We start from the raw sequence: 26,437 nt of genomic DNA on the forward strand, positions 1-26,437 counted from the left end.
CTGTCACCCGCTCTGTCTTCCGGGGCCGGAACTATCGTAGTCGAGTCCCCGTTTTCCAGCCGGCAGAGTGAGAAGGAAGCAAAGACAAGACCGCGCACACCACTAAGAAAAGGAAGGGGCCGGGCCCTGCGCGCAGCATTTTGGGAACGCGTGGTATTCTGGGAGCACGAGACCCGCCATTGGCTTGGCTCACGCCTTTGCAGTCGCTAGTTTTGCTGCCGTATCGGAAAGGAAGAGTAGGCCGGAGCCGGTGAGGTGAGGCTGGGGGCAGGCGAGGGTAGATCCGAAGCACCCGTGAGGGGTCTGGGGCTGGAGAAGGACTCGCTGCCGAGGAACTCTGGGAGGTTCGGGGAGGGAGAAGAGCGGGAAGCCGCGGTCAAACACCAGCGTTGCCTCACTAGCGCCTGGAAGTGAGTTCTCATTAGCTTTTCCCCAAAGTATATGCTCTTCGTTTTGCGTACGACTCCAGGCCATGTTTTTCCGCACATACAGGCAACGGTCTTGAAATCATTTCTGGCTGCCTCTTTCCCCCAAGTCCTTCCTATCTGGGTAATCTTTTTCAAAGTTGTTTGCATCACTGCCACCATTCCCCTTTCAGGTACTGGTCCTCTCATGCTTTCCATATTGTTACAGAAGCTTTATCAAGTTTCCTTCTAAACTGCTTGAAAAAAAAATAAATAAACCGTGTTTGATCCATTTGTAAGTGCTGCTGCCTTTTTATCGGATCATTCCTTACCTATAATTCTGCGGTAGTTCCCCACTGTCTTCAGCATAAAATCCAAACTCCTAAGGCTCCTTCACCAGGGGAGCCTGTCTTTCCCAACCTCATGTTTGCCTCTTAAACACGATGTGTTCCAACCTTCATTCGTTGCTCATCTGGGAATGTGAAATCCGCTGCTTGTTCCTTTTATTTACATGAAATCAGGTGATTTCCCTGATAACGTTTTTCCTCCAAACATTTCCTGCTTATAGCACGTTGTCCCTTTGTGAACACTTTATTTTCTATTTAACCTTGAAGAAGTGGAGAATCAATGGGTACTTAATGAGTCGAATTAAATGCAGTGTCTTCTAGATTTGCCTGGATCCTTTGGTCTATATATGCATTGCCTGGTACTTTAGCCACTAGCCCAAGGCCATTGACCTCTTGAAATGTGGCCAATGTGACTGAGGGAGTGAATATTTAATTTTCATTTTATTTCACTTTAAGTTTAGTTTAAATAGCTACGTGTGGACTGTGGCTACTGTATTGGACAGTCCAGGTCTATATTGTGGGCTCTGCAGTTGGTGTCACCTACAGCTGTGGGTTGGCAAATACATCGTAAGGCATGTACATTTCAATCCCCTGTCTCCCAACACACACACAGTATTGGTTACTGGTTATTTGATAAGGAGGCGTTTGATTTCTGGGAGGAAGATGGAAGGTACTTTCTTCTCATCCCATTAGCTTTCCCTCTCCATTCTTCACCATCCCACACCTTGCATGTATTTGCCAAATGGGTTCCTCAGAATTAAACTCTTGTTTTTTCTGTGGAAAATGGCAGCTTTGCCATTCTAAGTTTTATGGAGTGTCAGGCCTTAAGGGAGGCATGATGTGTACCACATGACTTCCTCGGCCCTGAAGGATGAACTAACTTGTCTCTCTCACTGTAGAACTCCTTTCCTGCCAAGATGTCTATTGGTGTGCCGATTAAAGTCCTACATGAGGCTGAGGGTCACATCGTGACGTGTGAGACAAACACTGGTGAGGTGTATCGTGGGAAGCTCATTGAGGCGGAGGACAACATGAACTGCCAGGTATCCTGCTTTCCATGTGAGGTTACGGGGGAAGCTTGGGCCTCTCTTGGAGCACAGAAAGATAGTGATTGAAGATCTTTTTGAAGTTCTTTTCCTTGAACGGTTATTTATGGCGTGCCTAATGTGTGCCAGGCGCTGTTAATAGTTGCTGTAGATGTGGGCATAAATAAGAGCCATTTAGAAGTTTGGAATATTTACCTTTGTTTTCTCCATCCTATGATCATCTCCTCCCATATTTTGGGGACTTGTTTAAAAGAAGTAGCACTACTCCCTTTGGTAGAATCTGTCAGGTTCACGGCCATTCTCCATTTGCCCTACATGTTTGCGTAACTGCTTTGCAGTTAGTGGCATCTTCCACTCACATACCATGTTTATTTTCCGTCTTTCTTGGAGGGGGAGTCTCTTTTGATTATAGCAACTACCTTGTGAGGTAAGCAGGTTCGGTGATAGTTTTGTCATCCATAAAATAGGGAGAATAAGATTAAAAGACTTCATCTACTGGGGCGCCTGGGTGGCACAGTCGTTAAGCGTCTGCCTTCGGCTCAGGGCGTGATCCCAGCGTTCTGGGATCGAGCCCCACATCAGGCTCCTCCTAGGAGCCTGCTTCTTCCTCTCCCACTCCCCCTGCTTGTGTTCTCTCTCTCTCGCTGGCTGTCTCTGTCAAATAAATAAATAAAATCTTTAAAAAAAAAAAAAAGACTTCATCTACTGAATGTCCTTCTGCTAACAAACATTGGAGCAGCTTCCTCATACTGTGTCCTTCCCGTGGCACTATTTTGCATTTTGCTAAGAGTTACATGAGTTTGTGTAGCATTGCTTTGGCAAGGTGTATCAGCACACTTTCTCCTTTGTTCTTTAAATCATTAGTTAAGAACTTGGGCTTCAGAATCAGAGATGTGGATTTGGATCCTAATTATCTGACCTTGCTCAAGTTAATTGCTTCAGTTTCCTTGTCTCTAAAATGGGAATGGTGTTATTTTATGTCCTCTGAGACATAGTTGCCAAGGGAGAATTGTGCAAGAGGTTTATTGGGGGAAATGATGATGAAGGATATAGGAGAGGGAGTAGGAATAGCCAAGAGAGCTTTCAATCTGTACCGATCTGGTGCTGGTGAAAGGAGAGGGAAAAGACAGGATTGAGTGGGAAGAGCCTTAGACCACAGCATATCTCTGAGGAAGTCTCGGCCAGCAGGAGTTGCTCATTAGAAAAGTCTTGCATGGGGCAGAAATGGCCTGGCTCTAGGATCCCCACAGTCATTGGCTGGCAGCCTGGAGAGACAGTGCCTTCAGGGTGAATGCTGTGATGGTTCCCATAGGTGGCAGCTGGAAACTGTCAGCTCCCTGCATGCTTCATAGCCGGACGACCCTTGAGGGGAGATCTGAGCAGTGCATTCTGAAGACCGCCATAGGGATGGCACCCACATCTTGGGGCCGTTCTACAGATCAGATTAGTTACGTATCTGCAGCAGCTAGTTCCACACCATGCACATTATACATGTCCACGTGTAGTTTCTGTTAACGTTTTCTAGGTGAGAAAACCGAAGGTCGGTCAGAAAAGGAAAGTGACTTCCCTAAGATCACACTGCAGATCAGGAGTCCTGTCTGTTGCTTTGCAGGGTTCACTTGTTTACTTGTGATCTTGCTGTAGCTTTGAGCATCATCTTCCTGCCAGGTTGACCGGTGGGGTCAGTTCCCTGGCTCAGGGAGATAGATATCTAGTGACTGCAGGTTTCTCTCTTCAGTGTTGATGCCATACAGGTAGATGGTGTGAGCTCTCTAAAGGTCCTGTGGGGCTTTGTTTACCTTGTCTTTGTGAGGCACCCCCGTCAGATCCAGTCCTCTGGTTTCAGGCATCCTCATCCATTTTGAGGTACTTTGTTTTGGTGAGTAGAATTCAAGGCTGGGGGTAAGGCATCTTAATGTGTTTATTCAGCTATTTGGACAACTTACTGAGTTTCCAGGGCCTTAGACTGCCCATTTGTAATGTGAGGGTGTCTGACCAGATGACATCGATGGTCTCTCAGATATAGCCGGTGTGATATAAAGCACACAGCTTGGTGATAGATCTGGAATCAGGTTGCAGCCCATTACCTTGTGTGACTTGGGTCAAGCTTTGGACCTCCGTCACCTTCTGTTCCCTTCTTTCTAAGTCAGGAATAAAAATAACACCTCAGCCTCAGCGTTATAGTGCGGAATAAATGAGTGAATGCATGTCATATGGGGGGAGCCAGTCACTTGCTTCTGGCTTATGTTAATCTGCTAAGACTGTCATAACAAAGTTTCACATTGGGTGGATTAAACAAGCATATTTATTCCCTCAGCGTTCTGGAGGCAAGAGATTTGAGATCAAGGTGTCACAGGGTTGGTTCTTCTGAGGGCCATGAAGGAAGGATCTGTTCCAGGTCTCTCTCCTTCCTGTATCTTCACATGGTTTTCTTTCTATGTGGGTCTGTATCCTGATCTCTTATAAGGACACAAGTCACATTGAATTAAGGTCAGTTACCTCTGTAAAGATCCAGTCTCTAAATATGGTCACATTTTCAGATACTGGGGGGTTAAGACTTCAGCAGATGAATTGGAGACAGTTAGGATTCAACCCATAACACTGTCTCACCGTAACCACCCATAACACTGCCTGTGCCCAGATGCTGAGGCTTGGCTGGGTTTACCTGAGCCTGGCTCACTGAATGAAAACCAGCAGACTATGGCACAGATGAATATACTGCGGTACACCTAGCACAGTTCATTCACAGATCCCCAGGATGTGTAAGGCCAATGGCTCCTGCAGTTCCCACTGCTTTCCTTCCTTCCTGGCCCCAGTTAGTCTGTCCTTTGGGGGTGAAAGCATCCCCTTAGCACTTTCTAGCCTTTGCTAGAGGACAGCTGGAGTTTAGTGTTTGCCATTCGATGTTGGGTTTTAATAACTTTTGTTGTTTCTAAAGATTTATTTATTTTAGAGAGAGAGCATGTGCACTTGCAGGAGAGAGTGGGGGGAGGGGCAGAGGACGAGAGAGAATCCTGAAGCAGAATCTCAGCTGAGTGTGGAGCCTGACACGGGGTTCGTGTCACGACCCTGAGATCATGATCTGAGCTGAAATCAAGAGTTGGCTGCCCAACCGACTGAGCCACGCAGTGCCCCTATTTTTTATTATGAAAGTGTGGTGGGTCACACACTACGAAGATTTGGAAAACAGGTAAGAGTGTCTCACCGTAACCACAATTGGCATGGACTTTTTTTTTCCCCCTGGGAACGTGTCTTTGGTTTCTGGTATTTGCTTTTTACTCTGTTTGCTTTCAAAAAGAGTTGGAGGTGGGCGGGNNGGGGGGGGGGAGTGCCTGGATGGCTCAGTTGGTTAAGCGTTTGTCTTTGGGTCAGGTCATGATCTCAGGTTCCTGGGATCGAGCCCCACATCGGGCTCCCTGCTCAGTGGAGAGTTTGTTTCTCCCTCTGCTCCCCCACTTGTTCTCTCTCTCTCACACACATGCGTGCTCGCTGTCTCTCAAATAAATAAATAAAATCTGTAAAGAAAAAGAAAAGTTAGAGGTGGTTTATAAAAAATCATATGATAAGGTAAAAATGGACAGATAGATCAGGGTGCAGGTAGCTTGGGGTAGACTATAAAATGAAGCCAGGCAGGCAATCTTAGTACCCAGCAATGTAAACCTGAACCCTTGTACGTTTAATAAAAGGATATTCTGTTCTAAGCTACTTAGAGGCCTGGCAGAGGGAAATCAGCAGTTCTAAGGTGCATAGTGTGCTTACGATAAAATACCAGTTGTACGGTTTTCCCTGGCGTTCAGATGTGGGAGACATTTTTTCCCCTGGGCCCTGATGAAAGAGATGCAGTCTAATACTATTAGATAATGTCATCACCAACATCCCCATACAAAATACATCTTTTTGAGTTCCTCTGATATTTTTAATGTAGCCTGTTACCACAGCCCTTTTTTGACAATGCAGATGTCATCTATGCAAGCATTAATCCTAGGATGAAGTCCTTGAGATGGTGCTCATAGGGTCAGAGGGTGTAGATATTTCTTTGCATCCTAGGTTTGGCTGGGAAGGCAGGGGGTCTTGTCCTCCTGCTCTGTACCACACAGCTGCAAGGCAGACATAATCTGTGAGCCAATGCTGTAGGATGTGGCATCATCTATAGGTGACAGAGCCCTGCAAGTGCTGCTGCGAGCATCTCCTGAGGGCCCTGTGGCTCTCCATGTGGTTTTCTTGAGCTGATTTTTGTTTGTAGCAGAGATGGGACTTGATGGAGGAGTGTATCACATCTCTTGCCCAACCTGAGTATGGATGATTTAAAACTAGAGGTCCCCAAATGGGGTAGTTTCTGTTCTTGGTTATGTGTAATTACCATGGTTTTGAAGCATCCTGTTTTTATTAAATGTCAACGAAGGAATGAAGGGGGTTTTCTTCAAAATAAAAAACACATATTTCTTAAGAAAGAATACTTCTAGTCAGATATTTGGTAAAATATTAGAAACCAAAAAGGAGCTTTAAGGTGAGGAATTATGAGTAGAAATAAGCACATTATTTTGATGTTACAGACTAGCCTATACTTATGTAACCTTTTGGGGGTAACTTTTATGGCTGTGGATTTTATTAGGTATCCAGTGTGAAGGGTTCCTGGAGGTTCTCTTGTAGCGTCTTAGTGAATACTAGAAGTGTTCTCCTAGCTCAGCAGTATTCAGACATTTAGGCCATCTCATAATATTTTTATGATGAAAGTTTACTGTATTTAAGCATATGAATAGTTTTTGCAAGTCAAAAATGTTAATTTCCCAATTAAAAGGACCCAAGTCATAAAATGGCTAATTAACAGAAGAAAAATATGTAAAATGGACATTTAACATACAAAAATAATGGCCTTATTAATATTTAGACATGCAAATTGGGAAACAGTAAAAATTTCTAAACTTACAAGATAACAAAATAAAATTAGTAATTCTACCAAGGGTTCCTTACTAGTCTGGTAGTAGAAGGATTATTAAATCCTTTCTGGAAAACACATTTAACATACGTCAACATAGAAAAGTTCCTGCCCTTTGGTGCTGTAGTTCTACTTCTAAAAATCGTTTCTAGTGCAGTGCTATTTTTATTTTTATTTTTTTCTTAAGATTTATTTATTTATTTTAGAGCACGAAGGTGGGGAGGCAGAGGGAGAGGAAGAGAGAGAAAATCCCAAGCAGACTCCCTGCTGAGCATGGAGCCCCACACAGGGCTAACGAAGGACTTGATCCCTCAAAGCCTAGGTCTGACCTGAGCTGAAACCAAGAGTCAGACACCTAACTGACTGAGCCACCCAGGTGCCCCTGCAGTGCTGTTTTTAACGATGAAAACCTAAAAATAGCAAACATTTCTAATGAGTTAAATAAATTATGATTAAACAAATTAAGGTACATTACAAAGAATATTATTCATCCAGTCAAGTATCATGGAAGAATATTTAATGTCATGGGAAAATGCTGTTGACCTAAGTGGGGAAAAATACTAAACTCCACACTATGTTCCCAGTTTTATAGAAGTAAAGCCAAATTATATAAAAATGCATTAAGTTTTTGAGCAAAACCAAAGTGAGTAGTTATCTTTTTTTAATTAATGGGATTAAATGGGATTAAAAACATTTTTTAAAGTTTTTATTGATACATATCATGATTTTATTGATGTGTGTGTGTATACATATACATATATGTATGTATGTATGTATATATGAGGTTTGGCTGGGAAGGCAGGGAGTCTTGTCCTCCTGCTTTGTACCCCACAGCTGCAAGGCAAGCATAATCTGCTAGCCAGTGCTGTAGGATGTGGCATTATCTATAGGTGACAGAGCCCCAATAAAAAATACATATGTCTTTTTTAAATTAATTTTTAATTTTTTTTTAGTAATCTCTGCACCCACCTTGGGGCTTGAACTCATGACCCTGAGATCAAGAGTTCCATGCTCTTCCGACTCAATCAGCCAGGTGCCCCATGGGGGATTAAAATGTTTGTGGAAAAAATAAAACCTTTTTTTCCCACTTTATAAGTTAAAATATGTTTTAAGTTTATGATCATGAAGCACAGTAAAGATGATTTAAAAAGAAGAGGGTATGCAGCTAGTAGGTGAAGTCCTGGGGTTCTGATACACAGTGCAGTAATTAGAGGCAACAAAACTATTACAAGCATTATTAAACTTGCTGAAATACAGGATCTTAATTGTTCTCATCACTAGAAGAAATGATAATTATATGACATGATAGAGAAGTTAATGCTACAGTGGCAGTCATTATAATATAAATGTATCAAATTAGTATACTGTATACCTTAAGCTTACACAATGTTATATATCAGTTATATCTCAATAAAACAAAAAGACTCCAAAAATTAGATAAAAGAAAAGGGTAAATGGTCAAACCCAAAATTTCACTTCTTAAAGCAGCATAATCCTTGGAAATTTTGGTGGGAGAGAGTGGCGGAGTTCAGAGACTCTGCTGGAGCCAGAATGGTGCTTTTGGGGCCTTAGCGTGACCACCCCATCACTGACTGGACTGTTCAAACCCTATTTTTTTGTTTATAGAATAATGGTCTATGGGAAAATGGCCTGTGCATGATTTCTTTCTGTAAAAATGATAACCTGAGAGAAGCCCTCACATGACTCAGAAAACTGCGGTCTCTAGCTAGAATGAAAAAGTACTTATCTGTATGTTATCTATATATGCAGTGTTTTCCTCTTTGTACCATTCAATTGGGGGAATCATGTATTGCACTTAGTTATCAGCTTGCTTTGTGCTTCTTTAGTCTGGGACAGTTCTTCTGCTTTTGCTTTTCATAGCATTGTCATTTTTTAAGAATAATGACCAGTTACTTGTTTTAGAATGTCTTTTAATGGGGGTTTCTCTGGTGTTTCCTCATGATTGGATTCGGGATTTGTTTTTGTTTGTGTTGTTTTGGCTGTTACTGTGTACGTGATGACTTCTCCTCGGGGTGTCACTAGAAGGCCCAAAACACTTGTTTGCCCCTTATTGGTGATGTTAACCTTGATAATTTGGTTGAAGCATTGTGTGGTCTCTCCACTGTACGTTCTTTTTCCTTTAGCAACTAATAAGAATTTTGCGAAGGAGGTTCTTTAAGTAAATATCTTGTGAGTATTCTGTTTCTCATCACCCCCTCCACCACCACCCCCATTTAGCATCCAGTGAAGGTTCTTGCTTGAATCTTTTTACCATTATTGTTGCAAAAGAATTTTTTTTTTTTTTTTTTTTTTTTACTTTTTAAGATTTATTTATTTATTTGAGAGAGAGTGAGCGAGTGCCAGGGTGGGGAGAGGCAGAGGGAGCGGGAAAGAGAATCTCAAGCAGACTCCACTGAGTGGGGCTCAATTTCACGACCCTGAGATCACGACCTGGGCCGAAACCAAGCGTCTGTTGTTTAACCCACTGTGCCACCCAGGCGCCCAAGAATGGTTTTTGTTTTTAACTCCATCATTCTTTCTGTATTTACTAGGTCTACAATATGGAAGAGCCTTCACTTATTCCCCATTTATTCATTCATTTATTATCAGTATAGGCTCGTGAGTTTCTGTTTCATTAAATGGGTTATAATTTGTTACTATTATTATTTTGATTGATTTATCCCAAATTTGTCCAGAAGCTGACTCCTTTTGTGTCCTTTTGGTGTCCCCTGGCCATTTTGGGGGAGCACATCCTTAACCTTCTGGAATAAGATGTTTGTTGCAGGCTCATCTTTTATAAAACTTTCCTAACCCAGCTCTGGAATCAGCCGTTTCTTCAGGTAGCCGTGGTTTCTTTTTGGTTGGGAGTAGAATTTAAAAACCAAGATCTGGGTATTATTTAATATTTTAAAAGTCTTAGTTTAACTTGTCAAGCTAAGATCTGTCTCCAAAAGGCTATGTGCTTAGTAGTACCAGAAATTTCCATTCATGGGGTGCCTAGGTGGCGCAGTCGGTTAAGTATCCCATTCTTGGTTTCGGCTCAGCTCAGGTCATGATCTCAGGGTCATGAGATCAAGCCCCATGTCAGGCTCTGCACTCAGGGGTGGGGGGGGGGTCTCTGCTTGAAGATTCTCTCCCTCTGCCCCTCCCCCCTACCCTTTGAGCGTGTGCACTCTCTCTCTTTCTCTCTCTAAAATAAATAACTTAAAGGGGGGGAAAAGTTGCACCAGAAACTGCCATCCATTGCATGCTTATTCTGTACCAGGCACTGTGCTAGTGTTTTTTATGTACAATAGATCTTTCATTTATCACAGGACCTCTCTGAGGACAAGCTTCCAGATGCCCAGGGTGGCCAAGCATGGAAGAAGCAGATCTAAACCCAAGTCTCTGAGTCCCAAATCTCTGATCTCAACCATAGTCTCTGAAGATGAGGTGTATAGTAAACCTTCTAGGTCGTGTTGCTTCTGGAAGTGTCAGACCCTCATTCTGACTGTCAGATTTCAGGCAAGAAGATGAGTAGAAGGGATCAGAACAAAAGAGGGAGGCTCTGCTATTAATGGTAGGGTAGGGGAGCGTAGGGGAGGGTACCACACACATTCGTTGAGCACTTGCCATGTGCCCCACAACAGGGATGTTGTGATTGATGACCCCAGAGCACCCCAGCATTGCTTTACAGCCCTGGAGGTAGTGCTCTCCTCTTGGCCCTGTTTGTGTGAGGAAATTCCCACAGTTTTGATTGTACTAAGATCTTCTGTCTCCCCCACAAGATGTCATTTCAGTTGGGCACCTGGTTTATGCTACCTATGTTTCATTATGGCTGTTTGGGAAAGTGGAAAAGTTGAATGAAGTGGGTGTTCCTACCTGACTTCACTGAAACCTAGTTCACTCAAGTTGTTGCCTTTGGCTTATGATGCAGACATAGCTTGGGCTTATTAACAAGCTGTGCAGGTGGGCGGGACTGTGGGGCTTTATACACAGTGCAGCCATTTCTCTGCTGGTGCTGCAGGGGAGCGCATGAGAACAGTAGCCGATCTGGTCATAATTAGGGTTATCATAGGAATCAGTTGATGCTGGACCCTTTCCTGCTTCAGCCAGGACACATCCATTTGTGAAAACAGTTTGTCTTGTTGATCTCACAGAATACCCTCTGTCAGGGATTCTCAAAGTGGGTTGGGGAGGTCGTAGCAGAGGAAGGGGTGAGATGTACTGGAATGTGCTGGAGGAGAAGTAGCTTAGCAGTAGCACAGCCTCCAAAACAGATGTCTTAACTGTCATTTAGATTCATTGTTTACTGAACTTCTAATATATGCTCGGTAATAGGAACAGCATTTAGACATACTTGTCTCATTTAATTTGCTCCTTAACTTTTTGAGGAGGTAAGTGGTGATCTGATGTATGGGTTTACAGTTAGATACATCTGGGTCAGGTGCCGTGTAGGCCACACAGGCAGTGTGACCTTAGGCAGGAGAATAGAGAGTGGGTAAGAGCCTGGCCTCAAAGGACAGGCCTGCCTCTGGTGGCTGTGCCTCTTCATCTCTAGTGGGGATGGCAATGATACCTATCTTGTAGAATTGTTTGATTTACAGGAGTTATGGTGTGAAATTGCCTGTGATACTAGCAAGTGTTCAATAAAAGTCGGCTTTGTTAATCTTACTTCACGTTCAGTTGTGGCACTGGAAGTTATGGTACTCTTTTTGTTTTTTGTTTTAATTTGAGAGAGAGACTGAGCACAAGCGGGGTGGGGGGGCAGAGGGACAAGCAGACTCCCTACTGGAAGAGGAGCCCGATGTGGGGCTTGATCCCAGGACCCCAAGATCATGACCTGAGCCGAAGTCAGACACTGACTGAGCCACTCAGGTGCCCCCAGAGGTTATGGTATTTGAGGCAAGAACAGGATGGCAAGGACCTGTGTGGAAGATTGTTAAGAAACTGGGGATGTTGAGCCTGGAACAAAAGATTATGGGAAACTTGAGCCCTGTTACCTCTGAGGGTGGAACGGGGCAGTGGGTTGAAGCTCTACAAACCATTCCAACTGCACAGATACAGCGAGGATGGCCCTAGAGCGTTAGTCTTTTTGCAAACTGGGTGCTCAAGCAGAGGCTGGGTGGCCGGTTAGCACTTTGAAGAAAAGAGTGAGCATAAGGTGACAACAAGCCAGTCAGAAATCTGGGGAGAACCCCTCTCTCTACAGTGTGGTCTTTGACCTATTCTGAATAAATTATATACAGTTTCATCCAGAACACTCAAAATAAGCTACTTTTTGTGGTAAACGTGGTGCCTGTTGAGGTTGGCACTGGCAGGTTTGGGTCCCCTTCCTATGCCAAGCCTGTCTGCTGGCTCGTCTCACCTCTGTGCTCCCTGTCTCTCCATCCCACAGTTTATCCATGTTGGCATGTTGATCTTTCCAAAGATCAGTGCTACCTTAATCCTATCCACTCTCCCTCTGTCCGCAAATGAGTGACCCCCATAGTCTCCCAAGATGATAACTTTGTCTCCTCTCCCACTTGCTCTGCTCCAGTCCTTGTATCCTATAGGTTCTTGCCCAAGTGTCCGGTCCCTCGGTGCAGGCTCTTGCCTCACACCTCTCCCAATATTCTGAGCCCTTTGTACAGGCACTGCCACCTATAGCTTTCAGTCCCTAGTCATTGAAGCTAGAGGGGCTCTGTCCCACCTTTTGAATGTGCACTGTGAGAGGATAAGAGCTGCCTCTGGTTCACACTCGTGACCTTCATGGTGCCTTTGCAGTGTGTGCCAGGCAGATGCAGGACAGGACAGAGTTTGGACAAGCAGTTGAAAGCTGTTTCAATTAGAGTTTTTCCACCGTTGAGAACCTTTCACCTGCTGGCAAGGGAGGCAGTATAGTAGAGTTAGGGCTCTGGAGTCAGGCCAGCTGGATTTGAGTCTGGATCCTATCATTCTGGCTGTTGGACTTTGGACAAGTGCTTTTAGGGTTTTTTAATCTGTAAAAAATGGGAATACCCATAACCTATCCACGAGGTACTGTGAGGACCAAATATGTAAAGTGCTATGCCTGGCTCCTTTATTTCATGATGTTAGTTTGTGCCTTTGTAGACTTCCCCTACCACCAGCCAAGGTTCCCCCTCTTTGTGTGCCCTTGTTCTCTGCTGGTGCTGTTAGCCCTTACTGATGAGCTGGTGATTCCCTTCCAGATGTCCAACATCACAGTCACATACAGAGACGGTCGAGTGGCACAGCTGGAGCAGGTGTACATCCGTGGCAGCAAGATCCGCTTTCTAATTTTGCCTGACATGCTGAAAAATGCGCCCATGTTAAAGAGCATGAAAAATAAAAACCAAGGCTCAGGGGCTGGTCGGGGAAAAGCTGCTATTCTGAAGGCCCAAGGTATGTGCTCCTCTTGCACTGGTTTTAACATATGTGTTGGTCCTGTATCTTTTAGGAAAGGGCCCTGTCAATTCCCTGGGCATAGGGGTGGACTTGGACTTCAGCCATCTCCACACACCGCCACCCTGCAGTCTTGGGGCCCCCGCTGTGAGCGGCTGGGGGCTTTGTCATGTCTTCTCTGTCTTGCCTCGCCTGATCACATTCATAGGGCCTATGCAAAATCCAAAGTGCCTCCTTAGAAAGAAGAAGGGGACTCCTATCTTAAATGAGAGAGTGGATAAGTCTCCTATACTGAATTTCTAGGAGGCCCCTTTGTTTCCAGAAATTCTGCCCGAGAAGTCTGGGGGAGGCTTGCTCTGAGCAAGGGTATTGTGGTGTGGATTAGCTGACCCCTGAAGCAGTGGGACAACAGTTCCCAGAGAGCTGGGGGAGTTTATTGACATCCAGCATAAGTGGGGGGAAATGCTGACGGTAGGGATCCATTTTCATATAAGAAATAAGAAGGTTTAAGCCATCTTTACCCATTAAAGGGACTGGACTTCTGTTTTCAAATATTCTTATATTTGAAAATAAATCCTTCCTTTTAGAATGTCCCCAGTGATCCAGTGACCTTCCTTAGTCTGGCCTTTCTTTTGGATTAGCCCAGTCAGAGGTTTTATCTTTGGGTCTGTGAAAAGCTCTGCCATGTTGAATATCCAGGAAGCAAGCGCATTCATAGAAAATACCTGAGTATCGGTTAAGATTTACAGTGCGGGGAAGTCACTGGATTCTCCGTCAGTATCTTTTGTTGCTGTGCATATTTTATACATGAGGTAGTTTTTGAGTTTAAAGGTGCAATAGAGTAATCCTTGAAGAGGTCCTTCAAAAAAACTAATTGGAGAATCTCCTTGCCCTTCGCAGGTAAGTGGCATTTGTAGAACCGTAGGCTCTGGACCTTTTGTTGTGGTGAAGGAATGGTTTTCAGGAATACTGGTTTTCCTACTAGAACTGCTGTTCTCTCTGCTTTCTCGGGGAAGGGCTGCCCTCATTGTCACTGTGTAACTGCACCATCTTGTCTAATAAAAGGTGCAACCCAGTAGCTGTGCACTAGAAGGCACTTGGCAGTGCGTTTGGCACTGAGTTTCCCCGGGCCCAAGCCATCTGCGCCCCCATCAGTCCCTTGCTCTGGTTCTTTCCAGCAAGTGGCTGGGCTCTTGCATGACTTTCCTCCATCTTCAAGGGGGTCTGTAAGAGGAAAGACGGGTCAGACTTCAATTAATAGCCATCAGAACATTTTCACCTGTCCTTCAAAGCCACTGGTCCTCTCCTGGAACTCTTGGAGTCACAGAGAACAGCAACTTGTATGCCTTTTGTATGGGGAGTGGTTTTATTTGTTTGTTTTGCTATTATGAAACATTTTATATTACAGAATAGCTCAAAAAATAATAAAACCTGTTACCCAGATTTAACAGATGTTTAGTATTTAACTATTTGTTTCAGAATTTTAAGCGTGAATTAAGTTCGTCTGTTGTGTTTTATTAGCTCACCATAGGCCAGCGCTGGGAATTCATCTTTTCTCTGGTTCTCAGGCTTGCTCCCCAAACCACCTTAGCTCTCAACACCTGACTCCCAGCCTCACGGTGAGAGCGGTGCTGAACTGGAAGGCAGGAGTTTTGGAAGGCACTCCAGCTCTGATGCCAGCCACAAGTCCCCATGCAATGAGGAAATGCCATGGGGTGGGCATGGTGCTGGACCAGGTGGCCTTTCAGGTCCCTTCCCGTGCCAGAGTCCAAGGGCTCTGGCTGCTCCATGGCATGAGCATTCGCTGACTGCACTGACCTGGCCTTGTCCTTTCTTTCCCACCTTTCAGTGGCTGCGAGAGGAAGAGGACGTGGAATGGGGCGTGGAAACATTTTCCAGAAGCGAAGATAAATGTATCTGTTGAACAGAACTTTGCCGTTATTTTTTCCTTCAGGTTATCTGGATTCAAGGGGGTGTGTGCTTATGTATATGTTCTAGCTTTTCTTTTGACATCTTTCTCTTTAGATCAGGGGAAATGTGAAACTAAATAAATATGATGGTCTTTTTTGTTGTTTTTCTTTTTTTCTTTTTTTTTTTTTAAGATTTATGTATTTGAGAGGGAGAGGGAGCATGCTGGGGGTGCAGAGCAGAGGGAGAGGGAGAGAGAAACCCAAGCAGGCTCCATGCTGAATGCTGAGCTGGTTGCAGGGCTCAGTCTCACAACCCTGAGATCAGAACCTGAGCCAAAACCAAGAGTCGGACACTTAACCAACTGAGCCACCCAGGTGCCCCCTGTTTTTCTTTTTGAAAAAATAAGGACTGTGTGTTCATTTTGGAGTTTGGTGTTCTGTTTGCTTTGGCAGCAGGTTAAATTTAACACCCAGGAAGATACCCTGGGAGAATGCCAGTACTTTGAAATAGCACAGTTATTGATAAGAGTTTAAGCTACCGTTCCAGGCCAGTTGCTGGTTAAACTCTCGGAAAAACTCCAAGAACACACAGATGTCTCATTGGTCTTCAGACACAAGCATTTGTATGGTGCTTTGTTCAGGTAATCTTTGTGGAGATATCATCAGCTCAGCTTAAACAACACAGCATGGGTGCTCTTGGCCCATGAAAAAGTCCACCATTCTGATCTTTGTAGCCTGGAAACCCTAGTGGTTTAGCATTTGGCAAAAGTAATCTAATATTAAAAGATAATTTAGGGAATCCTAGTGGCCAACATCTGTGGCTCCTACACTGGCTTCATAAGCAGTTTTGTGGTGATTTGTGGGGGCAGATTCTTATGCATTTGTCAGAGCATCTCAGCATGCAATGGCACAGTCATGGCTTTTAATGTAGCAGAGATAGAGAGGGCAAGGTATGCAAAGTGAATAACTGACAAAAACACAGAAACTGGAAAAGCAGACTTGAAGTCAAGTACTGAAAAGAGGTCTTGTCACAGGTTCAGTATAGGATGAGCTACAGCAAAAACTATTAAGAGGGATAGGGATTGATTAATTGCCCTTAGAAAGGGATTGATTAATTGCCCTTAGAATATTGCTCATGGGACACATTTTTCAAGTAGTAAAAGAAGAAGAACACCCAACACATCTGTTAACTAGGCATGAAGTAGGAATTTTCTAACAAGTTTTGCCTTATAATCATGACACTACCACAGTGTAACAGACCTTGCATTATTCTTGTAAAAAAGAACTAAGGAATAAGCATCAGTGTTGGTCAGATACTGCAGGCTCGTAAATAAGGCTTCAGAGACCCATCCCCCAGAGCAGCCTCTGCGCCTCTTGCTCCAGCAGTCTCAGCTCCTCTGACACATTGGGATGAACACTAATGGCCCTGCAGGCTGTACTACCCCAGTGGAGGGGCTCCTGGACTGGGGACCGTTTCAAATGAACTTCATGTGAATGGAGTTAGAGTTCATTTGTTTGAAGTTTGACCAAGAGTTAATGTGTTGTTTCTGAGAAGAAAAGAAACTTGTGCATTGAGTTACATATGGAGTGGAATTTCTCTAAAGTGTTTTAAGTGGAATTCTTTGAGGTAGACATTGTGATATCCACTACCCTCTTCCCTGCCTGTGACCTTGATTTACAGACATTGATTTATTGGCTTATTATTAATGAACACTATTGAATTATTACTATAGTGAGTGAGAGCAGTAGTTTTCAACATCAATTTAGGAATCTTGTTAGAAATGAAGATTCCAAGGCCCTACCCTTAGGGATTATTGATTAATTGGTCTGGGGTGGGGCCCAGGGATCTGCATTTTAAGCAATGCCCTTGCCCCCCAAGCTAGGTAGATCTGATTGAGTAGACCTGTGGCCACATTTTGATATCCTGGACTAGAATATGTTATTTTAGCATGGTCACTGCTTAAATTATACTTTTATAGTAAACAGGACTGTAATAACACATTATACATAACACATAAATGGCATCCTAGATCTAAAAATCTGACCGGATATGGTTTTACCTTGGGAAACATGCAGGAATACCAGTCTTGCATGCTTCTGCACGCAATAAAAACTAGCTGTAATCCTACCTAGATCCTGAAAAGTGGAGTTCCCATTTATGGGTTTGTTTTTAATTAAATGTGCACAGTAAAAATTTGGAAACTTTTAAAATATTTTTTATAAAGATTTTATTTAGGGGGCGCCTGGGTGGCTCAGTCCGTTGGGCATCTGCCTTCAGCTCAGGTCATGATCCTAGGGTCCTGGGATCAAGCCCTGTGTCAGGCTCCCTGCTTGGTGGGGAGCCTGCTTCTCCCTCTCCTCCCTGCTCTTGCTCTCACTGTCTCTGTCTCTCTAATAAATAAATAAAATCTTTAAAAAAAAAAAAGATTTTATTTATTCATTTGAGAGAGCACAAGGGGCGGTCAGAGGGAGAGGAAGGCGGCTCATTGAGCCGTGAGCCTGATGTAGGGCTCAATTCCAGGATCCCGCGATCATTACCTGAGCCAAAGGCAGACTCTAAGCTGACCCACGCATGTGCCCCCAAAATTTGGAAACTTTTAAAAACAATATATTAACAAAATAGGTTTGTAAAAACTTTTATATCCTTCATTTTAGGAAGAAAATCTGTTATTTTGCATTGAAAAAGCAAATAGATCTGCGAGGTTTATTATGAAAAGCAGCAACCCTCCTACGCTGTCTGTCCTTCCCCATTTTCCCTGCTTCACGGTACTCCCTTTAAACTTGGCTGGTAAGTTTGTATTTGTCACCAGGTCTCAATTTAAATATGTGCATAACTGTTGATTGATGTTTGCATTGTAGACATCATCATTTGACTTCTCTCCCTCCTGCCAGCCATGCATGTACTCCCCATCACCCATCTCCCTGATATAATTCTAGTTAGATCATATATTAAGTGTTTACATTATTATGACTGGGTATTTAAATCACAGGTGAGGGGCGCCTGGGTGGCACCGCGGTTAAGCGTCTGCCTTCGGCTCAGGGCGTGATCCTGGCGTTCTGGGATCGAGCCCCACATCAGGCTCCTCTGCTATGAGCCTGCTTCTTCCTCTCCCACTCCCCCTGCTTGTGTTCCCTCTCTCGCTGGCTGTCTCTATCTCTGTCGAATAAATAAATAAAATCTTTAAAAAAAATAAAATAAATCACAGGTGAGCCATGTAGTAGATGAGGTTACCTTCCTACAAAACTTTCTTTTCCCTAGAGTTAGTAATCCTCTTGCATTTTTATTAGCTATTAGCTTAGTTTTCTGTCCACTTGTCACTAATTCAACCCAAATTCTCTAACGACATGAACACATCATCTATTTTATCAATTTCTTGACCTGTCCCTATCTGGATTGGCTCTCCCTTATGCTTACTATATTGCTGTCATCGTGGGCTCTCCCCTGCTGAGGCTCCTGTTTTCTGTGTCCTCTTTTCCCTTTGGTCTATTACTCATCCTGGTGGAGTGCTTGCAGTAAAAGAGCTGCATGGAAAGTAGTTTGAGCGAATCGCATGTCTACAAAATGTCTCATTCTCTCATACTTGATCGGGTGTGAAATTCCAGCTTGGAATTTATTTTCCTTTACAGTTTTGAAGGCATTTTTACTTTTCACCTACCATCTAGTGTTGCTGTTAGAGGAGTCAAGCCATTCTGAGTGCCGATTCTTTGTATGTGACTCTCTCCCTTCTGTCACTGGTGTTCTAAGATTTCACAGTGGCATGCCTTGGTGGAGGTCTGTTTTCATGCATTGTGCCAGAATGGACTCTGATCCTTCACTTCTGGGAAACTTTCTTGAATTCGTTGTTAATGATTTTCTTCATTTAGTTTTCTGGCTTTTCTTTCTTTCCTTCCTTCCTTCCTTCCTTCCTTCCTTCCTTCCTTCCTTCCTTCTTTCCTTCCTTTTCTTGATTTTATTTATTTGACAGAGACAGCGAGAGAGGGAACACAAGCAAGAGAGTGTGTGAGAGAGAAGCAGGCTTCCCACCGAGCAGGGAGCCCGATGCAGACCTTGATCCCAGGACCCTGGGATCATGACCTGAGCCGAAGGCAGATGCTTAATGGCTGAGCCACCCAGGCGCCCCTAGTTTTCTGGCTTTTCTTTATGGAATTCCTGTTCTTCAGATATTGGATCTCCTGGACTTATCTCTGTTTTTCTTATTTTTTCTGTCCCTACCACCTCCCATTTTCTTGTTCTTTTGATCTCCTTTATGGAAGATTTCCCATTGATTCTCTTAAGTGCTCCTTTTTTTTTTTTTTTTTTTAATTAGGACCTCGTTCCATGGTTGTAATATCTTATCTCTGAGAACATTAATATGCTTTGTTGAAGCTTTCATCTCCCTGCGTGATGTTTTCTTTCCCCTTTTTGGTTTGCTTTTAGTCTTTCATGTTATAGACTTTCCTTAGCTGCCTGGCAATCATTGGTAGTCTGCTTATATTTACAGGTGTGATATTAAGAAGAATATGTGTTTCCAAGATGAGCTGATTGAACTTTTTTGGCAAATCCCTAATGTCCATACTACATTTAGGACTTTCCTCTTGGACTGGTCAGGTTCCCTGGAGGAAACTTCCAGTCTCATGTCTGGAGGGTTTACCTTGAACTGTTGCTGGCCTTGTGGGAGCTCAGTGAAGGAAGAGGGCTAGGGAGCTTCAGCATTCTGGTATGCCCAGATTCACTTGGCTTCCAGGTCTGTGGGAAGGACTTCTACTCCAGAAACCCACCCCCTCTAGAGAAAAAGCTTCCAACTTTTTTCCAAAGTTGGGGAGGAACAGTCTCAAGATCACATGGAGGTCTGAATATTGATGCACATTCTCTGTTTTTTAAACTATTTTGACAAGATGAAATCAGAGAGGGAGATAAATCATTAGAGACTCTTTTTTAAGATTTTATTTATTAGAGAGACAGCCAGCGAGAGAGGGAACACAAGCAGGGGGAGTGGGAGAGGAAGAAGCAGGCTCCCAGTGGGGGAGCCTGATGTGGGGCTCGATCCCAGAATGCCGGGATCACGCCCTGAGCCAAAGGCAGACGCTTAACGACTGAGCCACCCAGGCACCCCAAGAGACTCTTAATCATAGGAAACAAACTGAGGGTTGCTGGAAGGGAGGAGGGTGGGGGGAGGGTGTAACTGGGTGATGGGCATTAAGGAGGGCATGTGATGTAATGAGCACTGGGTATTATATTACGTTAATTAATTGGGTTTAAATAAAAAATAAAAATTAAAAGTATTTTTTGAAAATATATTAGTCTAGGGGCGCCTGGGTGGCTCAGTCAGTTAAGCATGGGCCTTCTGCTCAGGTCATGATTCCAGGGTCCTAGGATTGAGCCCGCTTCTCTCTCTGCTCCTCCCTCCCTCCTGCTCTGCTCTCTCTTGCTCTCTTTCAAATAAATCTTGTAAGAAGATGAAAATATATTAGTCGAAAATGGAAAATAGCTTGGCAAGATAAAGAAGATACAGAGCAAAGAATAATGTCAGATAACTAGACCAAGATTTTTAATGGATGGATTCTGGTTCTGATTACCTCCACTACTTCTTTCCAAGCCTCCAATTTGTTATCTAAGCAAGGAAGGGTTTAGATTCAGTTAATTCATTGATAATATCTCAGCCTCTGTGCTCACCTGCTAGGTTAAAAATGCAGGAATTTTTTCTGCCTCTGGTCGAATGGAGGTAAGTGCATGAATTTAGTCTTATGCCTGAAAATTAAACAAAACTCAAACATTGAAGCAGAGCAATCCCTAAGACATCGGAAACAAATACGATGGACTTACTACTGCCTTGTGAGAGTTTCTAGGCAGTGATACAGGGAGAGGAAACTGAAATGAACCCTACCGATCTACCTGCGTTGAAGGATCTGAGCTAGGAGTTCAGGGAGGTTGAGGCAGCTCATGTTCATGAGACAGAATACCAGAATAAAAGCTGCACAGAGAACCCAGGGGATCTGCGATCTGCTGAAGGGCCCTCTTGAGTACTCAGAATACTGGTCAGCACGAGAGTGAAGAAACTAACCAAGGCCGGAGAAAGAACCATCAAAAAGGATTATAACAATGCCTGGTATTACACAAGGCTGGGAATTGTTCCTGTTCCCACCAGCCAGATAAAAAATTCACAGAATATTACATAGGCCATTGTTTGAAAATGTACCGAGGATTTTGTTTTAATTAGGTATAGTAAAGTGACAGACATGGAGACAACTGCCTTGAAAAAAGATGATTACAGTTTCCAAGAGGAGGGAGCATGCCATGCCATTCAGGGTCATGTGAAGAAACCCCAGAGTGGGTCAGGAAGCAGTAGGAGTGAGGGGAGAGCATGACCCAGAGCCTTTAACTTGTGGTTTCCGTGGGGAAGGAATGGACAAAGTAAGATAGGCAAGTTTGAATAAGCTTAGAGTTGGTTAATTCAAACAAATGCAGAGGGTTCTTGGCTATAGGAGTGGTCTCTAGTTGTCCATAACCTGGCCCTGATGTGACTTAAGACAGACGAAATACTGGTGTGGTATGTGAGAATAAGGTAAAGGTGGTTGGAGTTAGTTTGATAGGTAAGTTTGTATATGATAGGCTCACTCTGCAGGCGAATTGTTTGCTGTCTAGGAATTAACCGACTCTGGGAGGGCAGTCTCCAGGATTAGCAAGACCCCAAGACTCAAAGCACTGTAAAAATAAATTTTAAAACATTAAAAGATTTTTTGAACAAAATTTTTAAAAAGTAAGATATCCAGGAAAATCTTGCCTCTTAAGTGAGGAATAATTAGCTCCGGACTGAGCACCGCTCAGGTCCCACATTAACAAACTGCAAAAACGAGACTCGAGAGGATCAAACTGTTTTCAATTAGCTGTATCCCAGAGCAAAACTCAACAAGAGTTATAGGAATATAAAAATACCAAGCACATTACAAGGTAAAATTCTGGCATCCAATCAAAGATGACCAGGCATGTAAAGAGGCAGGAAAGCACAACCCATAATGAGACTAGTCAAAGCAGATTCAAAGCTGACCCAATTGTTAGAATTAGCAGAGAAGACCATTAAACATTATTTTAACTATTTCATATATTCAAAAAATTAAGGGTGGTTCAGAGGGTTGAGCATCTGACTCTTGATTTTGGCTCAGGTCATGATTTCAGGGTTGTGAGATCTGAGCCCTGAGTTGGGCTCTGCGCTCAGCAGGAAGTCTGCTTGAGATTTTCTCTCTTCCTGTCCCTCTGCCCCTTCCCCCACTTGCGTACTTGCTCTCTAAATAAATAAATAAAATTTAAAAAAAAGAGGCATGGACGATTTAAAAAGACAGAGGAGGGGAATGGGGAAGGGAGGAGAAAGGAGGAAAAGGGAGAAACTTCAGATTGAATTTCTATAGCTGGATGAGATTAACAGCAGATTAAACACTGCTGAAAAAAGATTAGTGAACTTTAAGGCACAGCTATAGAAACTATCCAAAATGAAATGTAGAGGGGAAAAAATCTGCAAAAGAAAAAAACAGACATCTTCAAGACCTAATCTAAGCAGAGTTGGAGTCCCTGAAGGAGAGGCAATGATGGGGACAGAAAAGTTATTTGAAGAGGTAAGGGCCCAAAACTTTCCAAACTTGAGAACTGTAAGCCCACGGATCGAAGGAGCTAAATGAACTTCGAGCACAAGATACACGAAGAAAACGACACCAAAGCATATCATAACTGAAAAACCAGTGAAGAGAAGACATCTTATAAAGCAGCTAGAGAAAAAATATGTTACAATCAAAGGAACAAAAGATAAGGATGACATTACTCATTGGAAAGCGTGCAAGCACAAAGATAGTGAAACAACATCTTTAAAGTACTGACAAAAGAAAAAAACCTGTTAATGTAGTATTCAGTACTTGGGAAGAAGCATCTTTCAAAAATCAAAAAGATGTTTTCAGACCTACAAAGACTGGGAAAAAAATGTATCACCTCCTGGTGATGTGATATGATAAAGGACATCCTTTGGGCACAGGAAAATTATACCAGGTGGAAATCTGTTATCTACACAAAGGAGTGGAGGTTGTGTTATGGGGCTTATGACATAATGCATGACAATATTAGCATAAAAGCCAATAGGGGAGAAAGGAAAGCATACTATTGTAAGATTCTTACATTAGAAGTGGTGTATTGGGGCGCCTGGGTGGCTCAGTTGTTAAGCGGCTGCCTTTGGCTCAGGTCATGATTACAGGGTTCCTGATCGAGCACCACATTGGTCTCCCTGCTTAGGCAGGAGTCTGCTGCTCCTCCCTCTGCTTCTCACCCTCACTCATGCTGTCTGTCTCTCTCTCTCTGTCAAAGTCTCAAAAAAGAAGTGGTATATTACTTGAAGATAGATTGTGATAGTTTAAAGATATATAATATAAACCCCAGGCAACTCTGAAATAACAAAAGAAGCCAACACTCAAATGTCCATCAAATCGGTAAACAAAATGGTATAGCCATACAATGGAGTATTATTTAGCCATAAAAAGAAATGCATTACTGATCCATGCTACAACATGGATGAACTTTGAAAACATGCTAAGTGAAAGAAGCCAGACAGAAAAGGCCATGTATGATTCCATTTATATGAAATGTTCAGAGTAGGCAAATTCATAGAGGCAAAAGCAGATTCGTGGTTGCCAGTGACTGGGGAAGGGAGAATAAGGAGTGCCTACGTGATGGCCGTGGGGTTTCTTTTATGGGGTAATGAAAACATTATTTAATTAGGATGGTTGCACAACAGGGAGAATGTACTAAGAGCCACTGAATTGTACACTTCAAAATGGTTAAAGTGGTGGGATGCCTGCCCGGCTCAGTGGGTAGAGCACGTGACTCTTGATCTCTGAGTTGTAAGTTTGAACCCTATGTTGGGGGTGGAAATAACTTAAAAATAAAATCCAATAAAAAATGGTTAAAATGGGGAATTTTATATTATGTGGATTTTAAACAGTTTTTTTTTTTAAGATTTTATTCATTTATCAGAGAGAGCAGGAGAGCACAAGCAGCGGGAGCGGCAGGAGGAGAGGGAGAAGCAGGCTCCCCGCTGAGCAGGGAGCCCGAGGCGGGCGCTTTATCCCAGAACCCTGTGTTGGTGACCTGAGCTGAAGGCAGACGCTTAACTGACTGAGCCACCCAGGCGCCCCAGCAGGATGACTATTTTACCTCAATAAAAAAAAGTTAAGCCAACAAAAGATTTTTTTTATTAAAGATTTTATTTATTTATTTGAGAGAGAGAGAGAGACAGCCAGCGAGAGAGGGAACACAAGCAGGGGGAGTGGGAGAGGAAGAAGCAGGCTCCCAGTGAAGGAGCCTGATGGGGACTCGATCCCAGACCGTCGGGATCACACCCTGAACTGAAGGCAGACGCCTAACAACTGAGCCACCCAGGTGCCCCAAACCCAACAAAAGATTTATGAGGGATTCATAAATATTCTAAAGGAAGGCAGAAAAATAGGAAGAGTGGAACAAAGAACAGACCGGACAAATGGAAAATAACTAGCAAGATGATGGGCCATCAATAATGGCCTCTCGAGAGGTTCAAGCCCATGGTCCCTGCTGTGATGTAGGGGAGGCTGGTGGTGGTCGCTGTGGAGGTTTTGCCCCAGTGCCCAGCAGAGGCAGCCATTTGCAGGCAGAGCCAAGGTGTGCAGGAGGCTGAGGGGTGGGTGAACTCGGCCCCCTGGGAGCAGTGGCTGGGTAGGGTAGGGAAGGAAGAGAGAGCAAGGCAGAAAACAAAGGATGGAGGGGACCATCAACTGCAGCTTCAGGAGCTGTGCACATCTGGTTTGGAGAACTAGTCCGGTGGACCCCTTAGGGAAGGAAGATATAGAATTTAAACCCTGTCTCACAAGTGTATGGTAGAGCCAAAGAAGACAAACAACCAAGGGTCATCTGAAATTGTAATCGGTTCACTAAGATTCTCAGGACAAAGCTGGAGATCACTATTCAAGCGTAAGACTTACAGAGATGTTTGATGTAAGGCTTGGGCTGAGTATGTTGTGGAATGGGCTGCAAAGGACCTGTATGGCTTCCTCACAACAGTTGTGGCCCTTACTCCATTGTTTCTCGCAAATGTCACACCGTCCCGGAAACTGGCCAAGATGATCGAGGCCAGGGAAAAGAGCAAAAGAACAAGCAAAAACATCAAGAAAATATTGCAAAAGCTAAATGACTAAAAAAGGATTAAAGGAATGAACAGTTTCTTACACCCAGAGGAAGATAATTTGGAATATTAAGCAGCTTTGGAAGGACCCACTGAGGTTTCTTTTCTGCTTTTTATGCAGTAATTTGTAGTAAGCGAAGTCTGGGCCCATGGAAGAATCGCGTTGGCTGTGACTTCTACCGCAGCGGCTTCTGGCTGTGGTGTAGAAGCCTGTTGATGGTTATTGTAAATTGGCATTTACTGTGATATAAATTCTTTATAACTGACTTAGTAATTTGCCATTTTTCAGTTTATGTACTGTAATGAAAACATCCTGTGGAGAATAATGACGATACATTATGAACTCTATTCAAATAATGGCTTAGAATGGAGTCCTTTTCTGGACAAAGGGCATTAAAAATGTAAAAATCAGAACTATCTTGAGGAGAAAAGTGTGCTTTGGCTCAAAAGGCATATAGCATATTAATTACATCCTTTATCATTATTGCTTATTTCATGGAATTGAATCATTTCTGGCTTTCTCAAAGCCAAATATTAACCAATGACTATGTTCTGCATTTTTCTCATTTTTTTAGCCTTTGAGATAATTATCAGACATTCTGCATTTTTTAAACTTTAATTTGATGAAGAATTCTTCTATTGACTATGTGGGAATACCACCTACGGGGTGTAACAAGTTTCGTTCTGATGAACACTGCCATTTTCTTAGAGATGTCTTGTTGAGTAACATAACACCATGACTTAAAGCTTGCAGTAAACATGCAAACCTCGTGGTACTTTGGAACCAGGTTCTTCTTTCTTGCGGGAAGTAGAAATGTGAATTAGTTAAAATGTCTTATCAGATAATTTGCTGATTATATAGACGCCACTTTTGTGCTTTTTATTCCATTCTTTGTTTTAACTTATTTAGTAGTGACGTTCTATATTTTGATCAAACGGGTTCATGGGGAAAATTAAAAATTCAAATTTCTTGTAAGGAATTCTTAAGTAGTAACTCATGTTTCATAAGTGGTAAAGAAAGGTCTAACACTTGGGAAAACTGTGTTCATCATACTAATAATTGGGTGAAAAAGGTAAATTATGTCAAAATGAGAATGTTAAAATTAGAAATAAAGAGCTAAAGGATATGTCCTTCAGTTAGGTAGTATAACGAACTTTTACTATTAAACATGGCTTTTATAACTGCATAGTCCAATAATTTTATTCACTGTCAGTACACAACAGCTTCATAATATTTTCCTCACCTTTGATAATGAATTTTA

General features: G+C 43.1%; 1 protein-coding gene and 1 pseudogene across 2 annotated transcripts; both read left to right on the top strand.

Moving 5' to 3' along the window:
- The first annotated feature begins 115 nt into the window (after nt 1-115).
- Nucleotides 116-15,163, top strand: SNRPD3 (small nuclear ribonucleoprotein D3 polypeptide). 2 transcript variants are annotated; one of them, XM_040619492.1, is made up of 4 exons: nt 116-255; nt 1,651-1,794; nt 12,904-13,096; nt 14,946-15,163. In XM_040619492.1, the coding sequence occupies exons 2-4, from the start codon at nt 1,669-1,671 to the stop codon at nt 15,005-15,007; spliced, it is 381 nt and encodes a 126-aa protein (XP_040475426.1). In that variant the 5' UTR covers nt 116-255; nt 1,651-1,668; the 3' UTR covers nt 15,008-15,163. The 2 variants fall into 2 exon arrangements, with proteins under 2 accessions (XP_040475426.1, XP_008695746.1); XM_008697524.2 differs by having other exon boundaries at nt 137-250.
- Nucleotides 15,164-20,702: 5,539 nt separating this feature from the next.
- LOC103669275 lies at nt 20,703-25,199 on the top strand (annotated as a pseudogene).
- The last annotated feature ends 1,238 nt before the right edge of the window (nt 25,200-26,437 follow it).

The sequence above is a fragment of the Ursus maritimus genome, unplaced genomic scaffold (assembly GCF_017311325.1).
Source record: "Ursus maritimus isolate PB19 unplaced genomic scaffold, ASM1731132v1 scaffold_33, whole genome shotgun sequence".
Taxonomy (NCBI): Eukaryota; Metazoa; Chordata; class Mammalia; order Carnivora; family Ursidae; genus Ursus; species Ursus maritimus.